The sequence below is a fragment of the Schistocerca cancellata genome, chromosome 9, assembly GCF_023864275.1.
Source record: "Schistocerca cancellata isolate TAMUIC-IGC-003103 chromosome 9, iqSchCanc2.1, whole genome shotgun sequence".
NCBI lineage: Eukaryota > Metazoa > Arthropoda > Insecta > Orthoptera > Acrididae > Schistocerca > Schistocerca cancellata.
The window spans coordinates 297,582,639-297,605,832 of NC_064634.1; the positions used below are offsets into that span (position 1 = coordinate 297,582,639).

The 23,194-nt window shown below is 42.6% G+C and overlaps 1 protein-coding gene across 1 annotated transcript in view; it reads right to left on the minus strand.

The window, feature by feature from the left end:
* LOC126101367 (tyrosine-protein phosphatase non-receptor type 7-like) overlaps window positions 1-23,194 on the minus strand; it is a 385,674-nt gene that overhangs the window by 264,764 nt on the left and 97,716 nt on the right. Inside the window, exon 2 of the mRNA XM_049912035.1 lies at window positions 11,028-11,072. Within this exon, the coding sequence (XP_049767992.1) occupies window positions 11,028-11,072 (45 nt within the window). The remainder of the gene's footprint in view (window positions 1-11,027; window positions 11,073-23,194) is intronic.

Sequence of the window (23,194 nt, forward strand, 5' to 3'; positions counted from 1 at the left end):
GTGCATAGGGAAATGGAGCGGGCGGTAAATAATGGTGTAGACAGTGAAACAGATAGTGAACAGGGAAGCATTATTGATCGATCGGTCGGCAACAGCTCGCCTCAGGAATCCGAAATGACAGGAAACAATCTTGCAAATACAGGGCTATTACAAATGATTGAAGCGATTTCATAAATTCACTGTAGCTCCATTCATTGACATATGGTCACGACACACTACAGATACGTAGAAAAACTCATAAAGTTTTGTTCGGCTGAAGCCGCACTTCAGGTTTCTGCCGTCAGAGCGTTCGAGAGCGCAGTGAGACAAAATGGCGACAGGAGCCGAGAAAGCGTATGTCGTGCTTGAAATGCACTCACATCAGTCAGTCATAATAGTGCAACGACACTTCAGGACGAAGTTCAACAAAGATCCACCAACTACTAATTCCATTCAGCGATGGTATGCGCAGTTTAAAGCTTCTGGGTGCCTCTGTAAGGGGAAATCAACGGGTCGGCCTGCAGTGAGCGAAGAAACGGTTGAACACGTGCGGGCAAGTTTAACGCGTAGCCCCCGGAAAATTGGCTTATGCCACAACTGGAGACCAAAAGCGTCGACTTCATCTTTCAACAGGATGGTGCTCCACCGCACTTCCACCATGATGTTCGGCATTTCTTAAACAGGAGATTGGAAAACCGATGGATCGGTCATGGTGGAGATCATGATCAGCAATTCATGTCATGGCCTCCACGCTCTCCCGACTTAACCTCATGCGATTTTTTTCTGTGGGGTTATGTGAAAGATTCAGTGTTTAAACCTCCTCTACCAAGAAACGTGCCAGAACTGCGAGCTAGCATCAACGATGCTTTCGAACTTATTGATGGGGACATGCTGCGCCGATTGTGGGAAGAACTTGATTATCGGCTTGATGTCTGCCGAATCACTAAAGGGGCACATAACGAACATTTATGAATGCCTAAAAAAACTTTTTAAGTTTTTGTATGTATGTGCAAAGCATTTTGAAAATATCTCAGATAATAAAGTTATTGTAGAGCTGTGAAATCGCTTCAATCATTTGTAATAACCCTGTACTGTAGATTCAGGTTTTGCGTCCTCACCGTTTTCTCAAATAAATCAAGACACATTTTCTGCTTGTCAAAATGTGAATGTTGCCGGTGCAAATTCACTGCCGAATAGCAATGAGGAACATGTTTCAGACAACAGTGCATTGTTATTACAGTTAATGCAACAAATGGGACAAAGGTTACAAAAGTTAGACACAACACTTGAACAAAATCAGAAACAAATGGGACAAAATCTCCAGAAGTTAGACACGATGGAACAGAATCAGAGACAAACACAGCAAAAGCTTCAAAAGTTAGACACAACGGAAGAAAATCTTCAAAAGTTAGACACAATGGAACAACATCAGAGACAAACACAGCAACAGTTAGACGCAATGGAACAAAATCTTCACACCATGCTTGAACAAACACATGAAGATTTAACTACTGAGTTACATAAAATAGAATAGAAATGTCAAAAAGTCTGTAATGACGTAAAAACACAAATTTGTGAGCATTTCCAACCTATTTTTTCGCGGCATGAAAATGCATTACAGAATCACGAAGCAGCCATAATAGAACTGCAAACTATTGTTCATGAAAATCATGAGACCTTGCAAGCTAAAATTGACTCAGTTGCATCTACCAATTCGGTTACGCAACTTGCAAAAACTCAGGAAAACTGAAAGGACACAGTAGAAAGACACATGGAGGAAATTAGTTCATTATCAGAGAAAGTAGTTGAACTTTCGGATCAGCTAAATAATTTAGCTACGAAGGTAGATGATAATCTGAATGACACAAAACCGGTAGTCTTTAATGACACAGAAGAGTGCGAACAAATTAGGAAATTCAGACAAAATCAGAATCAAATTAATACACAACACCAAAGAGAAATCCGGGAAGTACAAGATCAGCTGACACAGGTAATACAAGAATTACGTATTTCAGAGGACACTCGCACCCCATTACGGGAAGAGAGACATAGAAATACGGAACAGCCACAAAATAATAACACAGGGCACTTCGGAAATTATGAAAGAAATTGGCAAGGTACACCGAATTTTGAGATTGAACCGCCGAAACGACGTAACAATGACCGATATGCGACTCGCTGACATGATGATTTTGACTATAAGCTGTTCATTAGTACACGTAAATTTAAAACATTTAAGAATTCTGGCAACGACATTCATCCACAAGCGTGGCTCCATCAATTCTCTCATTGTTTTCCTCCCAAAGATTAGAATTTATGTGTGGCTATTTAGAGAATGAACCAGCAGTAAGAATGCGATCAGTCATTCACGATTGCCACAGTGAAGGAGAATTTTATCATGCGTTCCTCTCAGCATATTGGTCTCAAGCTACACAAGACCGAGTAAAACATTGCATCATAATGATGAAACATTTCGAACAATCTGAATTTTACAGTCTTGTGAAATATTTTGAAGACATGTTGCACAAGAATCAGTACCTGTCAAACCCATACAGCCCCTCAGAACTCATCCACATATGCTTAATCAAATTACCTGAACATTTACGACATATTATTTTGGCAGGACGTTGCAAAGACGACATTGAAGCTTTTCAGGGGCTCTTACAAGAACTAGAAATTGACACTGACAATTGCGGAACGCGAAAACAGGAACACAACAATTACAGGTCACATCCGTCGCAATTCCGCGATGAAAGAAATAATAACTGGACACGACAAAACTATTTTCACAACAGAAATTGCGACCAAAACAGACACCACCCGTATGACAACCGTTGGCAGACCAGTAATAATTACAGGGAAAGATCACCTCTCCGCTGTAATGACTATCACAGAGACAATCATAGAAATAGACAATATGGGAACCAAAACAATTATTATCAGGGGAGATAGAATAACTTCAGATGCAACGGTCCACTGTGCAGTGATAATTCAGGGAGAAATTCTCTGCCACTTAACCGACAAGAAAGAAACTACAGGAACTACCGACATGACGACAGACAATATAATCATAACGATAGACCTGAATTTCATCAGAACTGGCGGGATTTAAACAGGGTTGGGCCCTCTGGGCAAGGTGAATTTGTAGAAGTTAGACCTCCAAATCCCAATAACGACACTCGCCAACAAAGAGACAGACAATGACTCGCACCACAGGCAGCCACGTGCGCCGGCTGGCTCAGAGAATAATAACATAGACGCTAACCTTGAGAAAAATTTGAGCATTCTTTACCGATGTGCCAGATACCACATGATAATTCCGTTGAAGCTGCAGCTCTGCATAGTAGGAAGAGTAAAGGTTTACACCACATTTCACATGTAAAACCGTTTATTGAAAGATAATCTGCTTTTTAACTTTGTCTTTGCCACATAACTTTTCACTTCACGTTACTAGTACTCTTTGTCACACTTACAAACTGTTAACATGCAACTATGTTTTAAAGCTAACTAACTATCCAGTCAAGAACATAGGTAACTTAGAAAAGTAATTGCGAATGCATTGTTATAGTGAACAGACGACACAGTGGTTAGTTTATGTGACAGCTACACGATTTTATCACGACACTACTAATGAGTGACAATTTACAATGATGCTTTTGTGGTGTTTCTGTTTTATATCTGCACAGTTTTTCTGAATTATTCTGGAAAGTAAAACATGTTTTAGTAGTAACTTTTGTCGTATAGCTACAATGACACAGCCTTTTCCGTAGCACAACAATACGTTACAGCACAGTACTTTCTTCATCATGGCAATAAGCGTAATAAGTAAGATATCTATACGCAATGCATTTCACTTTTGTTTATCATGAGGTAAGTACATCGACTTCTGCAGAACTTAGCTAACGGAGGACAATAACTTCCACAGAGATTATCTTACAGCAAGACGCACATTTAGCGCTACAGGACACGTATTTGAGTGATTAATTTTGTACTTAAATCATTTACACTCCTGGAAATGGAAAAAAGAACACATTGACACCGGTGTGTCAGACCCACCATACTTGCTCCGGACACTGCGAGAGGGCTGTACAAGCAATGATCACACGCACGGCACAGCGGACACACCAGGAACCGCGGTGTTGGCCGTCGAATGGCGCTAGCTGCGCAGCATTTGTGCACCGCCGCCGTCAGTGTCAGCCAGTTTGCCGTGGCATACGGAGCTCCATCGCAGTCTTTAACACTGGTAGCATGCCGCGACAGCGTGGACGTGAACCGTATGTGCAGTTGACGGACTTTGAGCGAGGGCATATAGTGGGCATGCGGGAGGCCGGGTGGACGTACCGCCGAATTGCTCAACACGTGGGGCGTGAGGTCTCCACAGTACATCGATGTTGTCGCCAGTGGTCGCGGAAGGTGCACGTGCCCGTCGACCTGGGACCGGACCGCAGCGACGCACGGATGCACGCCAAGACCATAGGATCCTACGCAGTGCCGTAGGGAACCGCACCGCCACTTCCCAGCAAATTAGGGACACTGTTGCTCCTGGGGTATCGGCGAGGACCATTCGCAACCGTCTCCATGAAGCTGGGCTACGGTCCCGCACACCGTTAGGCCGTCTTCCGCTCACGCCCCAACATCGTGCAGCCCGCCTCCAGTGGTGTCGCAACAGGCGTGAATGGAGGGACGAATGGAGACGTGTCGTCTTCAGCGATGAGAGTCACTTCTGCCTTGGTGCCAATGATGGTCGTATGCGTGTTTGGCGCCGTGCAGGTGAGCGCCACAATCAGGACTGCATACAACCGAGGCACACAGGGCCAACACGTGGCATCATTGTGTGGGGAGCGATCTCCTACACTGGCCGTACACCACTAGTGATCGTCGAGGGGACGCTGAATAGTGCACGGTACATCCAAACCGTCATCGAACCCATCGTTCTACCATTCCTAGACCGGCAAGGGAACTTGTTGTTCCAACAGGACAATGCACGTCCGCATGTATCCCGTGCCACCCAATGTGCTCTAGAAGGTGTAAGTCAACTACCCTGGCCAGCAAGATCTCCGGATCTGTCCCCCATTGAGCATGTTTGGGACTGGATGAAGCGTCGTCTCATGCGGTCTGCACGTCCAGCACGAACGCTGGTCCAACTGAGGCGCCAGGTGGAAATGGCATGGCAAGCCGTTCCACAGGAGTACTTCCAGCATCTCTACGATCGTCTCCATGGGAGAATAGCAGCCTGCATTGCTGCGAATGGTGGATATACACTGTACTAGTGCCGACATTGTGCATGCTCTGTTGCCTGTGTCTATGTGCCTGTGGTTCTGTCAGTGTGATCATGTGATGTATCTGACCCCAGGAATGTGTCAATAAAGTTTCCCCTTCCTGGGACAATGAATTCACGGTGTTCTTATTTCAATTTCCAGGAGTATATTTTTAAAGATATTTGAAGTACAATGATACAAAGGTTTTCCGTAATACATTTCATTCCATTGTTGTAATCTGTAACATCTGAGGGTATAATTACATTAATCCTCAGGGGGGTACACGCTTACTTTGCGTATCATGTGTTTGGCAAGCACAAGGAGTCCTAGCTAATATGGTATTTGCTTACACAACTTTACACATCAGTACCATATTTCTCTAACACATAATTACACAGCTATCTGATCATTTAAATGAGAGAGACAAACTTTTTTACTACGGCAGTGACAGATGTTTATGTAATTACACCGTTGGATAACTTCACACTTAAGAAATTGTATTTTGTCTGTACTTTGTGAACTGTTCATATTTTTTCGGACCCATTGTGATATTATGAGAGCTTTGAATGATATATTTGGTATGGGATCACGATTTTTAAAGTACGTTTAAGGCAGATGACACTCTTGACATGAGCAGAGAATTTTTTTTAGGTTTTGAAATTATTGGAGGAAGCTACGACGATTTTGAGAGTTGACTGAGGTGTTATGATGTTATTATTACGATGACTATGTGTATTATGCTGTTGCGGTATGTTTATGACCAATAAGATGATGCTATATGAGTTATTTGATTATGCTACATATCTGTTATGATGAAATATTGAAGAAGTGTTGACGAATATGTATATGTGTAATAAGATAGGGAATAATGAGTAGTGGTTAGGGACTCTGACTTGTGAAAAAGGATGTTGGAAACCAAGAATCGTACTTTAAGAGTTATGAAATGTGTGTAAATGCGTGAATGTACCACAATGCTGACGAAAATTTTTTGAACACTGTTATATTCATAAGATTTTGATCTACACATTTGCAACGCAAATTCTCGACCCGTGAAATTTTGTATATGAGACTGTTACTGTAGCGGAAACTGCTGTCGTAAATATTTTGTTAAGAAAGTTAAGTGACCACCTTCACGTAATGCGTCATGGGCACCCAGCTGCGTGAAAGATGCCTGGAAAAAAGCCATTAGTGTATGCCTTTCAGAGGCACAGGTGGGAAAAAAAGGGAGGCCATTATCCTCACTATTGACATTCCTTTGTAGAAAGCATCGTAAATATGACACTCTCAAACTTGAAAACATGATTACACTGTGGACCTCTTAATTTATGATATTTACTAAATTGCCTAATGAAATGATGAGAAACATTTTATATCTACAGGGCTATTACAAATGATTGAAGCGATTTCATAAATTCACTGTAGCTTCATTCATTGACATATGGTCACGACACACTACTGATACGTAGAAAAACTCATAAAGTTTTGTTCGGCTGAAGCCGCACTTCAGGTTTCTGCCGCCAGAGTGCTCGAGAGCACAGTGAGACAAAATGGCGACAGGAGCCTAGAAAGCGTATGTCGTGCTTGAAATGCACTCACATCAGTCCGTCATAACAGTGCAACGACACTTCAGGACGAAGTTCAACAAAGATCCACCAACTGCTAACTCCATTCGGCGATGGTATGCGCAGTTTAAAGCTTCTGGATGCCTCTGTAAGGGGAAATCAACGGGTCGGCCTGCAGTGAGCGAAGAAACGGTTGAACGCGTGCGGGCAAGTTTCACGCGTAGCCCGCAGAAGTCGATGAATAAAGCAAGCAGGGAGCTAAATGTACCACAGCCGACGGTTTGGAAAATCTTACAGAAAAGGCTAAAGCAGAAGCCTTACCATTTCGAACTCATTGATGGGGACATGCTGTGTCAAGTGTGGGAGGAACTTGATTATCGGTTTGATGTCTGCTGAATCACTAAAGGGGCACATATCGAACATTTGTGAATGCCTAAAAAGACTTTTTCAGTTTTTGTATGTGTGTGCAAAGCATTGTGAAAATATCTCAAATAATAAAGTTATTCTAGAGCTGTGAAATCGCTTCAGTCATTTGTAATAACCCTGTATTGTCTTTGTAGTTGAGAGATTGCTCATTTTGTTTAATATCTAGTTCCTAGCTGCGCTGCAGCATTGGTTAAAATAAAATTTTATAAATGTACTAATATAAATATTTTATGCCTACAGATCCAGTAAAAATAACTTTATGATGGATGTACTCCAAAAAAATGAGGGAGCACAATAAGACATTTCCACTTCACAGGAATTGCATACATAATTTTTGTCAGTGACTTGGTAACTTGCCTGCTAGAGCAAGTTACAGTGATGCATCACTCTAGTGTTAAGATGTGACATAGGTATTAAACATGGCCATTTTTACTGTAATATTTTTTCTGCTTGAGCTATGTCATGTTTAGATATAAGTTATTGCATTTGCTGCTGCTGTTTGCCGGGCATAGTGCTACTAAATTTCACTTTACATTAGTCTGTTAAGCCAGTTTTACTACCGATTTATTTTTCTTGTTTGCTGCTCATTGCCTTATATTAGTTGTAATATTGCTGCTTGCTTCGCCAATTTGAATTTTTTTTTGTCATTGCTGTTTGTGTTAATTGTTTTGTGCTGCTGCATTGCCTCGTCCCTTAGTTTAGCATCTGAGCTCAGTAGATTTAAGTTAGCTTAAGAGGGGGTAGCCTATAAGAGAATGAGTTGCGGTGAATTTGAAGAAATGCACTGAGAGGCTATACGAGAAAAGTACAGAAAGCAGGTATAGATAGGACTTTTGGAAATAATGAAGAATGAAGGGAGATCTCCGAGAAGTAAAGAAAGTTTTGTTTGCAAAATACTGCAGTAAAACAAACCCTGTCCTTTCCTTGTATTATTCCGCTATATGTTTGTGTACCCTTGTGTATTTGTTTTCTTCCTGTCTCTGTGTAGTTTGATAGAATTTTTTCTTCTTCTAATACTAAGCTACATTCACTATGATGAGGAATACTGTTGTCCTCAAATATAATTGGCATTAATAATATGTTATTTACCTTGTAAATATGCTAGACATTATTTATTCTGTTTTGTTTTAATGCTTATGTGTAAAGTTGATGTTTAAAAAGTTATTCTGATCTTTTATGTATTTACTTATCTCATAATTCCTGTATCACTGATGTCTATGTTTATTTCTATTATTTTGTAAAGCCTGTATTACTACATATGTTATCTGTATTATTATGTTTTTAATGATGTATTTTGTACCTTTGTTATTGTATTCTGATGTTATAAAATTGTAATTGACACGAGTTCATCAAATTAAGTAACTTGTAACTTACATTTCACTGCACACGTTTCTGTTGGTCATAGTATATGGACAATATATGAGAAGTAGGGACTGTTAGTGTTTGCACATGTGTTAATAATTCAGCAAGGGACTGGATAACAGCATTGCTGGTTCTAAGGACAATTCCAAAAAGTTCGTGAATGTACAAGTGGTGGTTTATGGACTTGCTATATTCTCTGCAAGACTCTTCGGTGGTGATTGTGCACCTGCACAGTCGCAACAGATGGCTGCTGGCCGTCTCTACTAGGACTACAGTGGGTCTACACCTTTGATGACTCACCAATACTGTAATCTCTACCAGGACTACAGTGGGTCTGCTCTGTGATGACCTACCTACCAATATTCTTCAAAACTTCGAATGACTCTGCTGTGGGTTTACTCTGTTGTGGCCCATTACCTGTCTGCATGTCGAGAGTCAGCACCGTCTTTCTGTTGGAAGGACAACACTACTTCTTTAAGACTGCATGGAAATCCATTACTTCTGTGTGCATTTTCTTGTACTGCCCAGACTTTGAGGAAAACACTGCAATTTTACTGTGATGAACAATCTGGACTGTCTTTATGGACTGTGAGAAAATTTTAGCTTTTGACCAACATTGTATCAATAAGTGTGTGCATTTGATATGTTTGTTATTGTAATTATGAAAAATTTTATCAAATCATTATTGGCCACTGCCCAAAACAATTTATAAAATTTTTTGTGGGGAGCATGGGAGCTATGTATGTAGGCTGTTCAGGTTTTTATATTGGTAACGCCACGTAGCGCTCTGTATGAAAATTACTGGCTGTGCTGTGTGCAGTCTGTGGCTAGTTTGCATTGTTGTCTGCCATTGTAGTGTTGGGCAGCTGGATGTGAACAGCGCGTAACGTTGCGCAGTTGGAGGTTAGCCGCCAGCAGTGGTGGATGTGAGGAGAGAGATGGCGGAGTTTTGAAATTTGTAATACTGGATATCATGAACTGCTATATACATTATGACTTTTGAACACTATTGAGGTAAATACATTGTTTGTTCTCTATTAAAATCTTTCATTTGCTAACTATGCCTATCAGTAGTTAGTGCCTTCCGTAGTTTGAATCTTTTATTTAGCTGGCAGTAGTGGCGCTCGCTGTATTGCAGTAGTTCGAGTAACGAAGATTTTTGGTGAGGTAAGTGATTTGTGAAACGTATAGGTTAATGTTAGTCAGGGCCATTCTTTTGTAGGGATTTTTGAAAGTCAGATTGCGTTGCGCTAAAAATATTGTGTGTCAGTTTAAGCATAGTCTTGTATAATTTTTCTAAGGGGACGTTTCAGCTTATCCAAATGTTAGTATTAAGTTTTTCACGTAAAGATCTGTTGAGGGCTTAAATGACAGAGAAACTGACACTCACACAACATGCACACAGTGTTATGCAGGTTAGATTCCGTTTACTGATAGGTTGCTTATCTAGTCCATTTTCACAGACGAACAGAGGCATATTTGTTGTAGCTACACACATAATGGTTGCATATAAGTTACGAAATAAACACGTAAATCAATATGGGATGTACGACGAACGTATCCGTTAGGATGATGCGGCGAATTTTGGCGTTAATTGGTTACGGCAGCAGACGAGCGACGCGAGTGCCTTTGCTAACAGCACGACATCGCCTGTAGCGCATCTCCAGTGCTCATGACCATATGGATTGGACCCTAGATGACTGAAAACCCGTGACCTGGTCAGATGAGCCTCGATTTCAGTTGGCAAGACCTGATGGTATGGTTCGAGTGTAGTGCAGACGCTACGAGGTCATGGAGCTAAGTTGTGAAAGCTGTTGGTTGTCCCAAAGTGGAAGGGGTTGTGTTTACATGGAATGGACTGGGTTCTTGGTCCACCTGAAGCAATCATTGATTGGAGAAGGTTATGTTCGGCTACTTGGAAACCATTTGAAGCCACTCATGGACTTACGTTTCCACACAACGACGGAATTTTAATAGATGAAAATGCACCATGTCATTGGGCCATAATTGTTCGCAATTGGTTCGAGGAACGTTCTGGACAGTTCGACCGAATGGTTTCGCAATCCAGATCGCCAGACGTGAATCAGATAGAACACTTATGGGACATAATCGATAGGTCAGTTCGTACACAAAATCATGCACCGGCAACACTTTTGCAATTTTGGATGGCTACAGAGGCAGCGTGGCCCAATGTTTCTGCAGGAGACTTCGAACGACTTGTTCAGTCCACGTCATGTCAATTGTTGCACTACGCCGGAAAAAAGAAGCTCTGACACGATATTAAGAGGTGTCTCATGACTTGTGACACCGTTGTGTATATGTTGAAGGTGCACTGACTGAATACAGGAAGGATACGCATCAACTGTAAAATGCGGGTAAATGCCTTAGGTCACAAACTATCAGTAGGTTAATCCTGAGAGGTACTTGTTTATGTACTCACCTTTCTTGGCTCTTGGCACAACTGAATTCGCTGAAGTTGGTGCACCTGTTGAAAGACAAAATTGTGTTAAGTTCCGATAAACGCATTAAAAAGGAAATGAAATAGATTCGGGAAAAAAACGTGGATAAATCTTACCAGAAAACATAGGACAAACATTTAGTACGTTTTTAAATTTTACGCTGGATTTTGCTTCAAACAGGCATTCACTAACACAAAGTCAAAACAGATTGAGAGGGAACAGCTTGTTCCATCTCATTATAATTAGCGTGTTCCGTCACATTATATTGAATAGATGTCTGATATACTTTCATCGTTTTTCCAAATTGATGAAATGTTGTAACTCGAGTGAAGAAGTGGATTACCTGTTTATTTAGTTCATAATTACATAAATGCACTTCCTTTCCTTAATTCTTCTACGTTGCCTTGGGTTAATTAACTTTGAGTTTGTATTAAGAGTTCGTCTGCTGGTAGTGGCAAGCCAGAGATGTGGTCTCTTTGTAGGTTGGTTAGAGGCAACATTAATTTGGGGTAAAGGCAGCGATGATGCACTTGTTTGCCAGGGGTAGTTCGGGATTGTTAACAGATTCCCCTCCCCTCCAGGACGGAGGAGAACGACCGGTGAGGGCCGCCATGACAGGGATACTCTGGGGGAAGCTGTTGAACTGAGCGGAGGGAATCGATGACGATCTCCATCTTTGTCGCCATATTCTTTGTGGCATAAGATATAATTATTATAGTGTTATTCAAAAATGGTTCAAATGGCTCTGAGCACTATGGCACTTAACATCTATGGTCATCAGTCCCCTAGAACTTAGAACTACTTAAACCTAACTAACCTAAGGACAGCACACAACACCCAGCCATCACGAGGCAGAGAAAATCCCTGACCCCGCCGGGAATCGAACCCGGGAACCCGGGCGTGGGAAGCGAGAACGCTACCGCACGACCACGAGATGCGGGCATAGTGTTATTAATCCGCTCTTTTTCAGGATGGAAATAGCTAGCAAGTCGTTGCGACCATTCATTTTTTGAGAAATTTTACCTCTAAAATTAAGATTTTCAGTTAGGGTTTTTTTTCCATAAGTGAGCATGGATGCTCACGTTATCCATTTGTAGTAATGCAATCAGTTAGTGCCTTCAGCACACGAGAGCAGCAAAAGAATGAAAAATCATATAATTCCACTTTTAGCAACAGCGTTTTGCAATTTTAAATTTCTTACTGATGTTGCTAAAGTAACATGGGGCCTCACCCTGCCTAATTAGCTTAACACATGGTCGTAACTGCTGACGAGAAATTTAGTCGATGATTCCGTGTGAAATGTGCTAGGATATACGTGTGTTTTGTGTGAGTTACTTAAGGCTCTAAGCGTGTGACGTAATTTTTTGGCAAATTCATAAATTTTGTGCACGGATCTTTTGATTATGACTATCCCCATTTGCAGGTAGCAACATGAGGCTCCATGTCTTAACTGATTGGTAAATAATAGGTTGTGCACGTGAATAATTGTATAGATTAAAAACAACAATGAACAGTGGGGTGAGTACAAAAAAAAATAAGTCTTGTCGATTACCAACGTGTTGTCGAATTGCACAGCCAGGGAGCTACCACTTCGTTCTTGAAAATAGTTAAGGTGAGGACGCCTGCGTGTGCCGTAAATTGTTGATCTGCGTGTGCCAAATTTTATAAGATGTTTTATTTTTAAAGGAATTGTTTTTTGTGTATACGAGACATGTTTGTGTCTTCTTTGTTTCTCCCGTTTTCCCGCCACGAATCTTTGTTATAATTTTGACTAAGTGAACGGTGCTGAGAAGTAATGACCATTGAGGAAACGAAGCGCGGTTCATTAATTCATAACGATTCGGTCCGAGTAACAACTTGGGGTGCAAATTTCAATCACTGTCCAAGCAGACAGACTACAGATGCAGCAACGTAGATCCCTCCCCTTTCTACTACACGATAGTATAAACGAGACCAGATTTCTGATGTTATAAGCACCTTCAGTGAGAGAGAGTGTTGAATAGATTTCTGATAATATGGGTACCTTCAGTGCTAGATAAGATAGAATTTATTCGTCTTTGCTCAGTTAATTGCAATTATGAGATCGTTTAAGTAGTGAGTAAAAAATGGTTATAATATTCATAAAGTTTCTGGGTAAATAATAAAAATGTCATATGAATTTAATTTCATGGATTCAGTGACTGATCATAAGATCCTCATCATGTGTAGAGAACAATGTTAGTACTACACTGAAGTCATGATAATCTGGCGGGAATGAAAATCAACAAGGACAGAGAATATAGATCGAGTTAGAGCGTCGTATTTAGTTGCTTGCCCACTTGGCTGCTTGAGCCATCCCCCACATTATCCGTTGCGAAATCTTAATGTGATAGTCACCTAATCAATCAAATACTAACTTCGGGCCATCCCCTTTCAATGAATCCTTACCAAGCGGGTAAGCAGCGCGTATATGAGATGCCTTGGCACACACGCAACCGGCACGTTCTAACATGATTGGAATAAAGAGAAAAAAGATAACAACGGGGAAGGTAACCGTTCAAGGTAACGGATACAATACATGTTTACGTAAGGCGTTGATGAAATGTCTTTGTTTATCTCAACCATGACGATACTGGTATTTACAGTGACTGTCACTGAGTATTAAAATTATGGTTCTTCAATGGGACTTTAAAATTAATGAAATAGTTATGGTTATTAATTCACGTTTTTATTTTGTTTTACGCAGATGTGCAAGGCGACCAACGTAACGTGGTAAACGGTTCGAGATGTTGACATGTTTTTCGGCAAGTGATAATAGTCAAAGAGTCAAGTACTTTGTTGTACAGTTGGCCGAGATTTTAAAAGAAATAATTCCTTTTAATAATCTATATTCTTCTTTTAACAACTTTCAAGCTATTAGTAACCTGATATTTGTTATAGTTTGTATTGCAACTTTTGTTAAAAATAAAACAGCAGGGAATTTATTAAACATACCAAGGCTGATGGCACGGCGTAGTTTTACCTGTGTGGCTACGGAAACATAAGAAACCAGGGCGGAATTTTGGCTGTCGCAACTATCTTGTCGCTGATATTTATCAAGTTTGCCGCACATCAAAGCAAACGCTACAACCGGAGAAGAGTGGAGAAATAAATTGGCGATCTTATTTTGTAAAATAACAATCTGCACATTTGCCTTAAAGGACTGCGAGTCCATTGCCATAAACACTCTGCCGCCTCGCCTGATATGAATGTATTCGCAGACCGTGATATTTTAGGCATTTTCGTTCTTTCTCCAGGCTTTTATGCCATGTCTTTGCGGGGTCAGCTTGTTATTCAGAATTTGATAATGTTATCCCCTTCGCCCCCCGCCCCTCACCGCCGGGCCGGAATTTGTGAACCCCACCTCTATGCTTCTAGTATGATTCATATGAAAGTCTGAGAACGTTTTCGATATGTTAGTGAGTCGTGTAACTGAAGCGGGACGTAGCAACCAGCCCAGTATTCACCTAGTCGGATGTGGTAAACCACCTAAAAACCACGTCCAGGTTGGCCAGCCCACCGGTCCTTGACGTTAATCTGCATATTCAATCTGGACCGGCTCGCCTCCCCAGATCCCAGAAGCGGCGTGCTAACGACATTGCCCACCTGCGCTTTCCGTTTTTACGGTAGATAAACGGCTCCCCCACTGTTCGCCATTCATTGTCAGGTGAGTGTCAACTAACCAGAGCGATCTAATTGGAAGCCGTTGTCCCATCATTGATAACAGGCGACGCTACAGGCACCGGATGTGGAAAACGTCCATCTCGCCTCATCGCTATCGCAACCCAACACAGAAGACTGAAGCCAATCGATGGCTGTTTCCGGATAATGGCCAATTCCCCCTGAATTCGTACAAAGCAGGTGCAGAACCGATGCATCTACAATCTTTCGCAGGGATCTTCCAAACCGTTCAAATGGCTCTAAGCACGATGGGACTTAACATCTGAGGTCATTAGCCCCTAGACTTAGAACTACTTAAACCTAACTAACCTAAGGACATCACACACATCCACGCCCGAGGCAGGATTCGAACCTGCGACCGTAACAGCAGCGCCTAGGACAGCTCGGCCACAGCGGCCGGTTTAGGGATCTTCCACACACAGTGACTGAGGTCAGGGGAGCCGCCGTCGAATGGCTGCACAGGTTGGATCAGCGACATCTCAAAAGCCACTTCGCGGACAAGTTCATGGTGGAGCTCCTAATATGTTACAATGCACAGGTTCCCAGTAGTGATGTTACCCCACAGCAGATTTTGATTTCACAGGTATGCACTTTTGACCAGACAAATTTTATTTTGGTTAGTGGTTTGTTTTTATTTTATAGTAATTTTTTTATTTTAACTTTCATAATGTTTTTCTTCCTTAGCCTCCTAATCACGTCAGCAGATATGCAGGTGGTGCAAAATATACACCATAACACAAAAAAACCGAAGCACTACGGACGAATTATCGAAATGGGATATCGACAGGTATGATGTACAGACAAACAAGTGATTACAGTTTCAGGAAAATTGGATGATTTACTCAAGATAAAGACCTTCACAAATTGAGCAAGTCTATAACGTGTCGGTCCACCTCTGGCATTATGCAAGCAGTTATTCGCCTTGACATTGATTGATAGAGTTGTTGATGTCATCCTGAGGGGTATCTTGCCAAATTCTATTCAACCAGCGCGTTAGATTGGCAAAATCCCGAGCTGGTAGGAGAGCCAGTGCTACGCTCCAAACGTACATTCTCAGAAATTTCATGCATATGTTTGGTACTAGTAGACTGCTCATGGCCAGGAACACCCTTTTTGCCAGTGCTAGTCTTCTTTTTACGTCCTCATTGCTTCGTCCATCATTGGTTATTTTGCTGCCTAGATAGCAGAATTCCTTAAGTTCATCTATTTCGAGACCATAAATCCTGATGTTATGTTTCTTGCTGTTCTCATTTCTGCTATTTCTCATTACTTTCGTCCTTCTTCGATTTACTCTCAATCAGTTCCACTCCTGGACCTTCCTTTTATTTCCATCACTGCTTCTTCGATGTACAGATCGAACAGTATGGGTGGAAGACTACATCCCTCTCTTTCATCCTTTTTAATCCGAGCACTCCGTTCTTGGTCGTCCACTCTTATTATTCCCTCTTGGCTCTTGCACATATTGTCTGTTACCCGTCTCTCCCTGTAGCTTGCCCCCATTTTTCTCAGACTTGTAAACATCTTGCGCCATTTTACATTGTCGAAGGCTTTTTCCGGGTCGACAAATCCAATGAACGTGTCTTCGGTTATCAACCGCAACGTCAGAATTGCCTATCTGCTTTCTAAAGCCATATAGAGCCCCTTTGGTTGCCATCCGCGGCACCTTACATCGACGACATTCTACGCCCATTTTCTTTCCCTTCATGGCGAGCCATACTGGGCTTACATTACAGCAAGATAACGGCCACCTGCAGTTTCTACTGCTTGTCTTCGGCTTACCGCACCCTATCTTGGCCAGCAAGGTCGCCGGATCGCTCCCCAAATGATAACGTTAGCAGCATTATCGGAAGGGCTCTCCAACCAGCTCGAGACTTCGACGACGTGACGCGCCAGTTGGGCATAATTTGTCACGGTACCCCTCAGGAGGACATAGAACAACACTATTAATCAATGCGAAGTGGAATAACTGCTTACGTAAGGGTCAGGGGTGGACCAACGCATTACACACTTGCTCAATTTATGAAGCTCTTCTCTCGAATAAAGCATCCCGATTTTTCTGAAACTGTAATCATTTGTTTGTCTGTAGATGTACATCATATCTACCAATATCCGTCATATTTGGATAATTCAATTGTGGCGCTTCCTTTTCATTGTCAATATATATGTGTATGTTTATATCCTATAAAAAATGACGGTATATATATTGTCGCAGAAGAAGCTGGGTAGCGCTGTGGTGTAGTGGTTATGATACTAAACTGTTGCATGGAAGGTCGTGCGTTCAAAACCCACGTGGACCGTATAATTTCAATTTCTATATTTGGTTCGAGTACATTCCAAAAGTATCCAAAAACTCAAGAAACATAGTACTGGAGTTTTCTGTAGCTGTATATATACTGTATGTGTTCTGGCTGGGGGCAGTTCGCTCCGCGCTCTTGTATGTGCAAGTGCTGAATAAACCTTCGTTAAGTGAAGTTACTGTTCGTCATTCATCTAATTACACCTTCTTCTAAGTGACTATATACATATATAGCGTGGTCCATTGATAGTGACCGGGCCAAATGTCTCACGAAATAAGCATCAAACGAAAAAACTACAAAGAACGAAACTTGTCTAGCTTGAAGAGGGAAACCAGATGGCGCTATGGTTGGCCCGCTAGATGGCGCTGCCATAAGTCAAACGGATATCAACTGCGTTTTTTTTTTTTTAAAGAGGAACCCCCATTTTTCATCACATATTCGTGTAGTAAGTAAATAAATATTAATGTTTTAGTTAGACCACTTTTTCGCTTTGTGATAGATGGCTCTGTAATAGTCACTAACATATAAGTACGTGGTATCAGTGCGGATGGTATTTGCTTCGTGATACATTACCCGTGTTAAAATGGACAGTTTACCAACGGCGGAAAAGGTCCATATCGTGTTGATGTGTGGCTATTGTGATCAAAATGCCCAGTGGGCGTGTGCTATGTATGCTGCTCGGTATCCTGGACGACATCATCCAAGTGTCCGGACTGTTCGCCGCATAGTTAAGTTATTTAAGGAAACAGGAAGCGTTCAGCCACATGTGAAACGTCAACCACGACCTGCAACAAATGATGATGCTCAAGTAGTTGTAATAGCTGCTGTCGCGGCTAATCCGCACATCAGTAGCAGACAAATTGCGCGAGTATCGGGTATCTAAAAAACGTTGGTGTTGAGAATGCTACATCAACATCGATTGCACCCGTACCATATTTCTATGCACCAGGAATTGCATGGCGACGGCTTTGAACGTGGTGTACAATTCTGCCACTGGCACAAGAGAATTTACGGGACGATGACAGGTTTTTTGCACGCGTTCTATTTAGCGACGAAGCGTCATTCACCAACAGCAGTAACGTAAACCGGCATAATATGCACTATTGGGCAACGGAAAAATCCACGATGGCTCCGACAATTGGAACACGAGCGACCTTGCGGGTTAATGTATGGTGCGGCACTATGGGAGGAAGGATAATTGGCCCCCATTTTATAGGTGGAAATCTAAATGGTGCAATGTATGCTGATTTCCTACGTAATGTTCTACCCATGTTACTACAAAATGTTTCACTGCATGACAGAATGGCGATGTACTTCCAACTTGATGGATGTCCGGTACATAGCCTGCTGCGGTTGATGCAGTACTGAATAGCATATTTCATGACAGGTGGATTGGTCGTCGAAGCACCATACCACGGCGCACACGTTCACCGAATCTGACGTCCCCGGATTTCTTTCTGTGGGGAATGTTGAAGGATATTTGCTATCGTGATCCACCGGCAACACCTGACAACATGCATCAGCGCATAGTCAATGCATGTGCAAACATTGCGGAAGACGAACTACTCGCTGTTGAGAGGAATGTCGTTACACGTATTGCCAAATGCATTGAGGTTGACGGACATCATTTTGAGCATTTATTGCTTTTATGTGGTATTTACAGGTAATCACGCTGTAACAGCATGCTTTCGCAGAAATGATAAGTTCACAAAGGTACATGTATCACATTGGAACAACCGAAATAAAATGTTCAAACGTACCTACGTTCTGTATTTTAATTTAAAAAACCTACCTGTTACCAACTGTTCGTCTAATATTGTGAGCCATATGTTTGTGACTATTACAGCGCCATCTATCACAAAGCGAAAAAAGTGCTCCACCTAAAACATTCATATTTCTTTACGTAGTACACGAATATGTAATAAAAAAATGGGGGTTCCTATTTTTAAAAAAACGCAGTTGATGTCAGTTTGACCTATGGCAGCGCCATCTAGCGGGCCAAGCATAGTACCATCTGGTTTCCCCGTTCAAGCTAGACAAGTTTCGTTCTTTGTAGTTTTTTTCGTTTGATGCTTTATTTAGTGAGATATTTGGCTCGTCACGATCAACGGACCACCCTATATATATATATTTCACGCCATTATAACACACACACACACACACACACACACACACACACACACACACATATATATATATATATATATATATATATATATGAGTATGTGTGTGTGTGTTATAATGGCATGAAAAACGTAAGGACGAAAATAACTTTCGCATGCTATGCCACTGACAAGAGCCATAGCTTTATGAAACTTGACCCGTACGTGCTATGGTACAGTACAGTACAGTACAGAAGGAAACTGAAGTAAATACGCAATGAGACGAACATAAGTGACACTATTATTCAGAGACGATAACTGCGATTTATGATGGTTTGCTGGACATTACAAAAGGCAGGACATTGTTTCTGTAAGGTGTCTGATCTCCACTGACAGCAGTATATGCTCTGAAACGTGGTCCCATGCTCGCTACAAGGATGGTAAGGAATTCTTCTTGTAGGGCGTTCAGTTCCTCCATCGGCATGGCTCACAACTGCTGGATGGTCGTTGGTGCGTGTGGAAGTACTGTACTACGTCTCGCCAACGCATCCCATATGTGCTCGATGGTATTTAACTCAGGGGAACTGCCTGGCCGGTCCATTCGCAGATGAACATCTCGTTCCAAGAGCTCCGCCACTTACACTGTTCGAAGCGGTCTCGCATTGTCATCCATAAAAATAAAGTCGGTACCAATTGCTCCCCTGAATATGTGCACGCGAGGAAGGAGTATAGTGCCACAATAACGTTCACCGTGGAGTGTACCGTGTTCAAAGATTTGGATGTATGTACGCCCATTCAACATCAGGCTTCCTCAAATCACATGACCTGGACCACCAACACACGTTCCTCGATGCCTAACATGTTCCCAGCTCTCGTCATATGAGGCCACGTCCAGACTCACTACTCAGTCTTTCATACGAGAAGATCACGTGACCCCACTCCTCGTCTGTCCCGTATTTATGCTCTTGGCACCTTTGGAAATCTGCCGCTGATTTGGGCTTCAACGGAACACAACATATACTGGTTGTCGGGCGAAGTGGTCGCCCCCACGAAATGGCGGTGTTGGTGAGGAGCGTGATATTGCAGTCTTATTAAAAGTGGTTGCAGTTGCTCTTGCTGTTTGACGTGGGTCCCTTCTTGTATGTTGCACAGTATTCGGGCAGCAGAGCCTGTTGTTCAGAACGCTCCCCGCCATACTTCGTCCTTCTTCCGGTTTCCCGATGATTCTTCTCCGAGTGAGGTCATCCTAATGTTGTCTCCAGGCCATGTAACAATTAACAACAACACCACTTTGCACCATAACTGCTCTCTGATTGACACATACACACACTGTCCTTTCGTGTTCCTTCAGTTGCCTCGTGCTGTTAGGTCAGCTACATTTGGCCCTACAGTCACAATGATCTCACGTCCTGCTCTCTGATTGACACATACACGCTATATCTTCCCGTTCCTTCAGTTGCCTCGTGTTGCTAGGTGAGCCACATTTGGCCCTACAGTACACTGATCTCACGTCCGTGACGTCCAGCTTCCTGTCCACGACGGGCACATGCCCCGGCACTTTCGCTCATTTCCACCGAGTGGCTAATGTGTTATGGTATCTTATCTATCTCGTTCTGCACTTTTTCATGCCATACTGCTTATAGTTGTTTGCTGTAAGGACCAGCATCAATGGAGAGCATTTTGATCTTCAGCAGCAACTGAGTACGTCTGCAGGACCGCGCCGCGCTAACTGTACAGTCTTATCGCTGTTATCTCAGTACAGTCACACCTCCGCCGTGCCTCGCTGATCTTACTACGCTGTCATGGGACTGTGAAAGCAGCCAGGAGAAGTAAAATCCGTACAATACGTCATGGCAGTTATAACGAGTCGCTGCTGGGTAAATGAGACGCTTTTCTTGTGCCACTATAAATGAATATCCCTGAGCTGAATATCGCACCAAACCGATCTGAAAACACTATAATGAGACTCGAAAACTGTAATACACGCTATATTTTATTTACGATGTGTATAAAAAGTACCCTACCCCTGACACTGTGCATCGCACTCAATAAGGTGTGGAACTACTTATTTGGCTTTCGCCACCTGCGCACAACAAACATCGAAAAATCTTCTGAAACAGCAGAGGAGTAGCACCTAGATAGTTTTGGGAGGGACTCTCGCTATAATTCATCAACTCCAACTCCGGTTTATCTTGACTTTTGTACAACACTAAAAAAAAGTTTTTCATCACATCGGTTCCGAGAGTTCCGGAACCTGTACAGAAAATTGGAATAGAGATCGACATAAACTTCATTTCCGCCCGTTTTATTGCTCATGAATACCACACATTGCATTGCATGTTGTACCACCATACAGCGAGACATTCAGAGGTGGTGGTCCAGATTGCTGTATACACCAGAACCCAGATACCCAGTAGTACGTTCTATTGCATTGAAGCATGCTTGTACACTACTGGACATTAAAATAGCCACACCACGAGGTTGACGTGATTCAGACGCGAAATTTAACCGACAGGAAGAAGATGCTGTGATATGCAAAGATTAGCTTTTCAGAGCATTCACACAAGGTTGACGCCGGTAGCGACATCTACAACGTGCTGACATGAGGAAAGTTTCCAAGCGATTTCTCATACACAAACAGCAGTTGACCGGCGTTGCCTGGTGAAAAGTTGTTGTGATGCCTCGTGTAAGGAGGAGAAATGCGTACCATCATGTTTCCGACTTTGATAAAGGTCGGATTGTAGCATATCGCGATTGCGGTTTATCGTATGCGACATTGCTGCTCGCGTTGGTCGAGATCCAATGACTGTTAGCAAAATATGGAATCGGTGGGTTCAGGAGGGTAATACGGAACGCCGTGCTGGATCCTAACGGCCGCGTATCACTAGCAGTCGAGATGACAGGCATCTCATTCGCATGGCTGTAACGGATCGTGCAGCCACGTCTCGATCCCTGAGTCAACAGATGGGGACGTTTGCAAGACAACAGCCATCTGCACGAACAGTTCGACGACATTTGCAGCAGCATGGACTATCACTTCGGACACCATGGATGCGGTTACCCTTGACGCTGCATCACCGACAGGACCGCCTGTGATGGTGTACTCAACGACGAACCTGGGTGCACGAATGGCAAAACGTCATTTTTCCGGACGAATCCAGGTTCTGTTTACAGCATAATTATGGTCGCATCCGTGTTTGGCGACATCGCGGTGAACGCACATTGGAAGCGTGTATTCGTCATCGCCATACTGGCGTATCACCCGGCGTGATGGTATGGGGTGCTATTGGTTACACGTCTCGGTCACCTCTTGTTCGCATTGACGGCACTTTGAACAGTGGATGTTACATTTCAGATGTGTCTACCCTTCATTCGATCCCTGCGAAACCCTACATTTCAGCAGGATAATGCACGACCGAATGTTGCAGGTCCCGGGTTCGATTCCCGGCGGGGTCAGGGATTTTCTCTGCCTCGTGATGGCTGGGTGTTGTGTGCTGTCCTTAGGTTAGTTAGGTTTAAGTAGTTCTAAGTTCTAGGGGACTGATGACCATAGATGTTGAGTTCCTTAGTGCTCAGAGCCATTTGAACCATTTTGTTGCAGGTCTTGTACGGGCTTTCTGGCTAAAGAAAATGTTCGACTGCTGCCCTGGCCAGCACAGTCTCCAAATCTCTCACCAATTGAAAACGTCTGGTCAATGGTGGCCAAGTAACTGGCTTGTCATAGTACGCCAGTCACTACTCTTGATGAACTGTGGTATCGTGTTGGAGCTGCATGGGCAGCTGTACCTGTACACGCCATCCAAGCTCTTTTTGACTCAATGCCCAGGCGTATCAAGGTCGTTATTACGGTCAGAGGTGATTGTTCTGGGTATTGATTTCTCAGGATCTATGCATCCAAATTTGGTGAAAATGTAATCACATATCAGTTCTTGTATAATATATTTGTCCAATGAATACCCGTTTATCATCTGCATTTCTTCTTGGTGTAGCAATTTTAGTGGCCAGTAGTGTAGTTTCGGCTCTTGGGAAAGAATGGCCTGCCATTCCTCC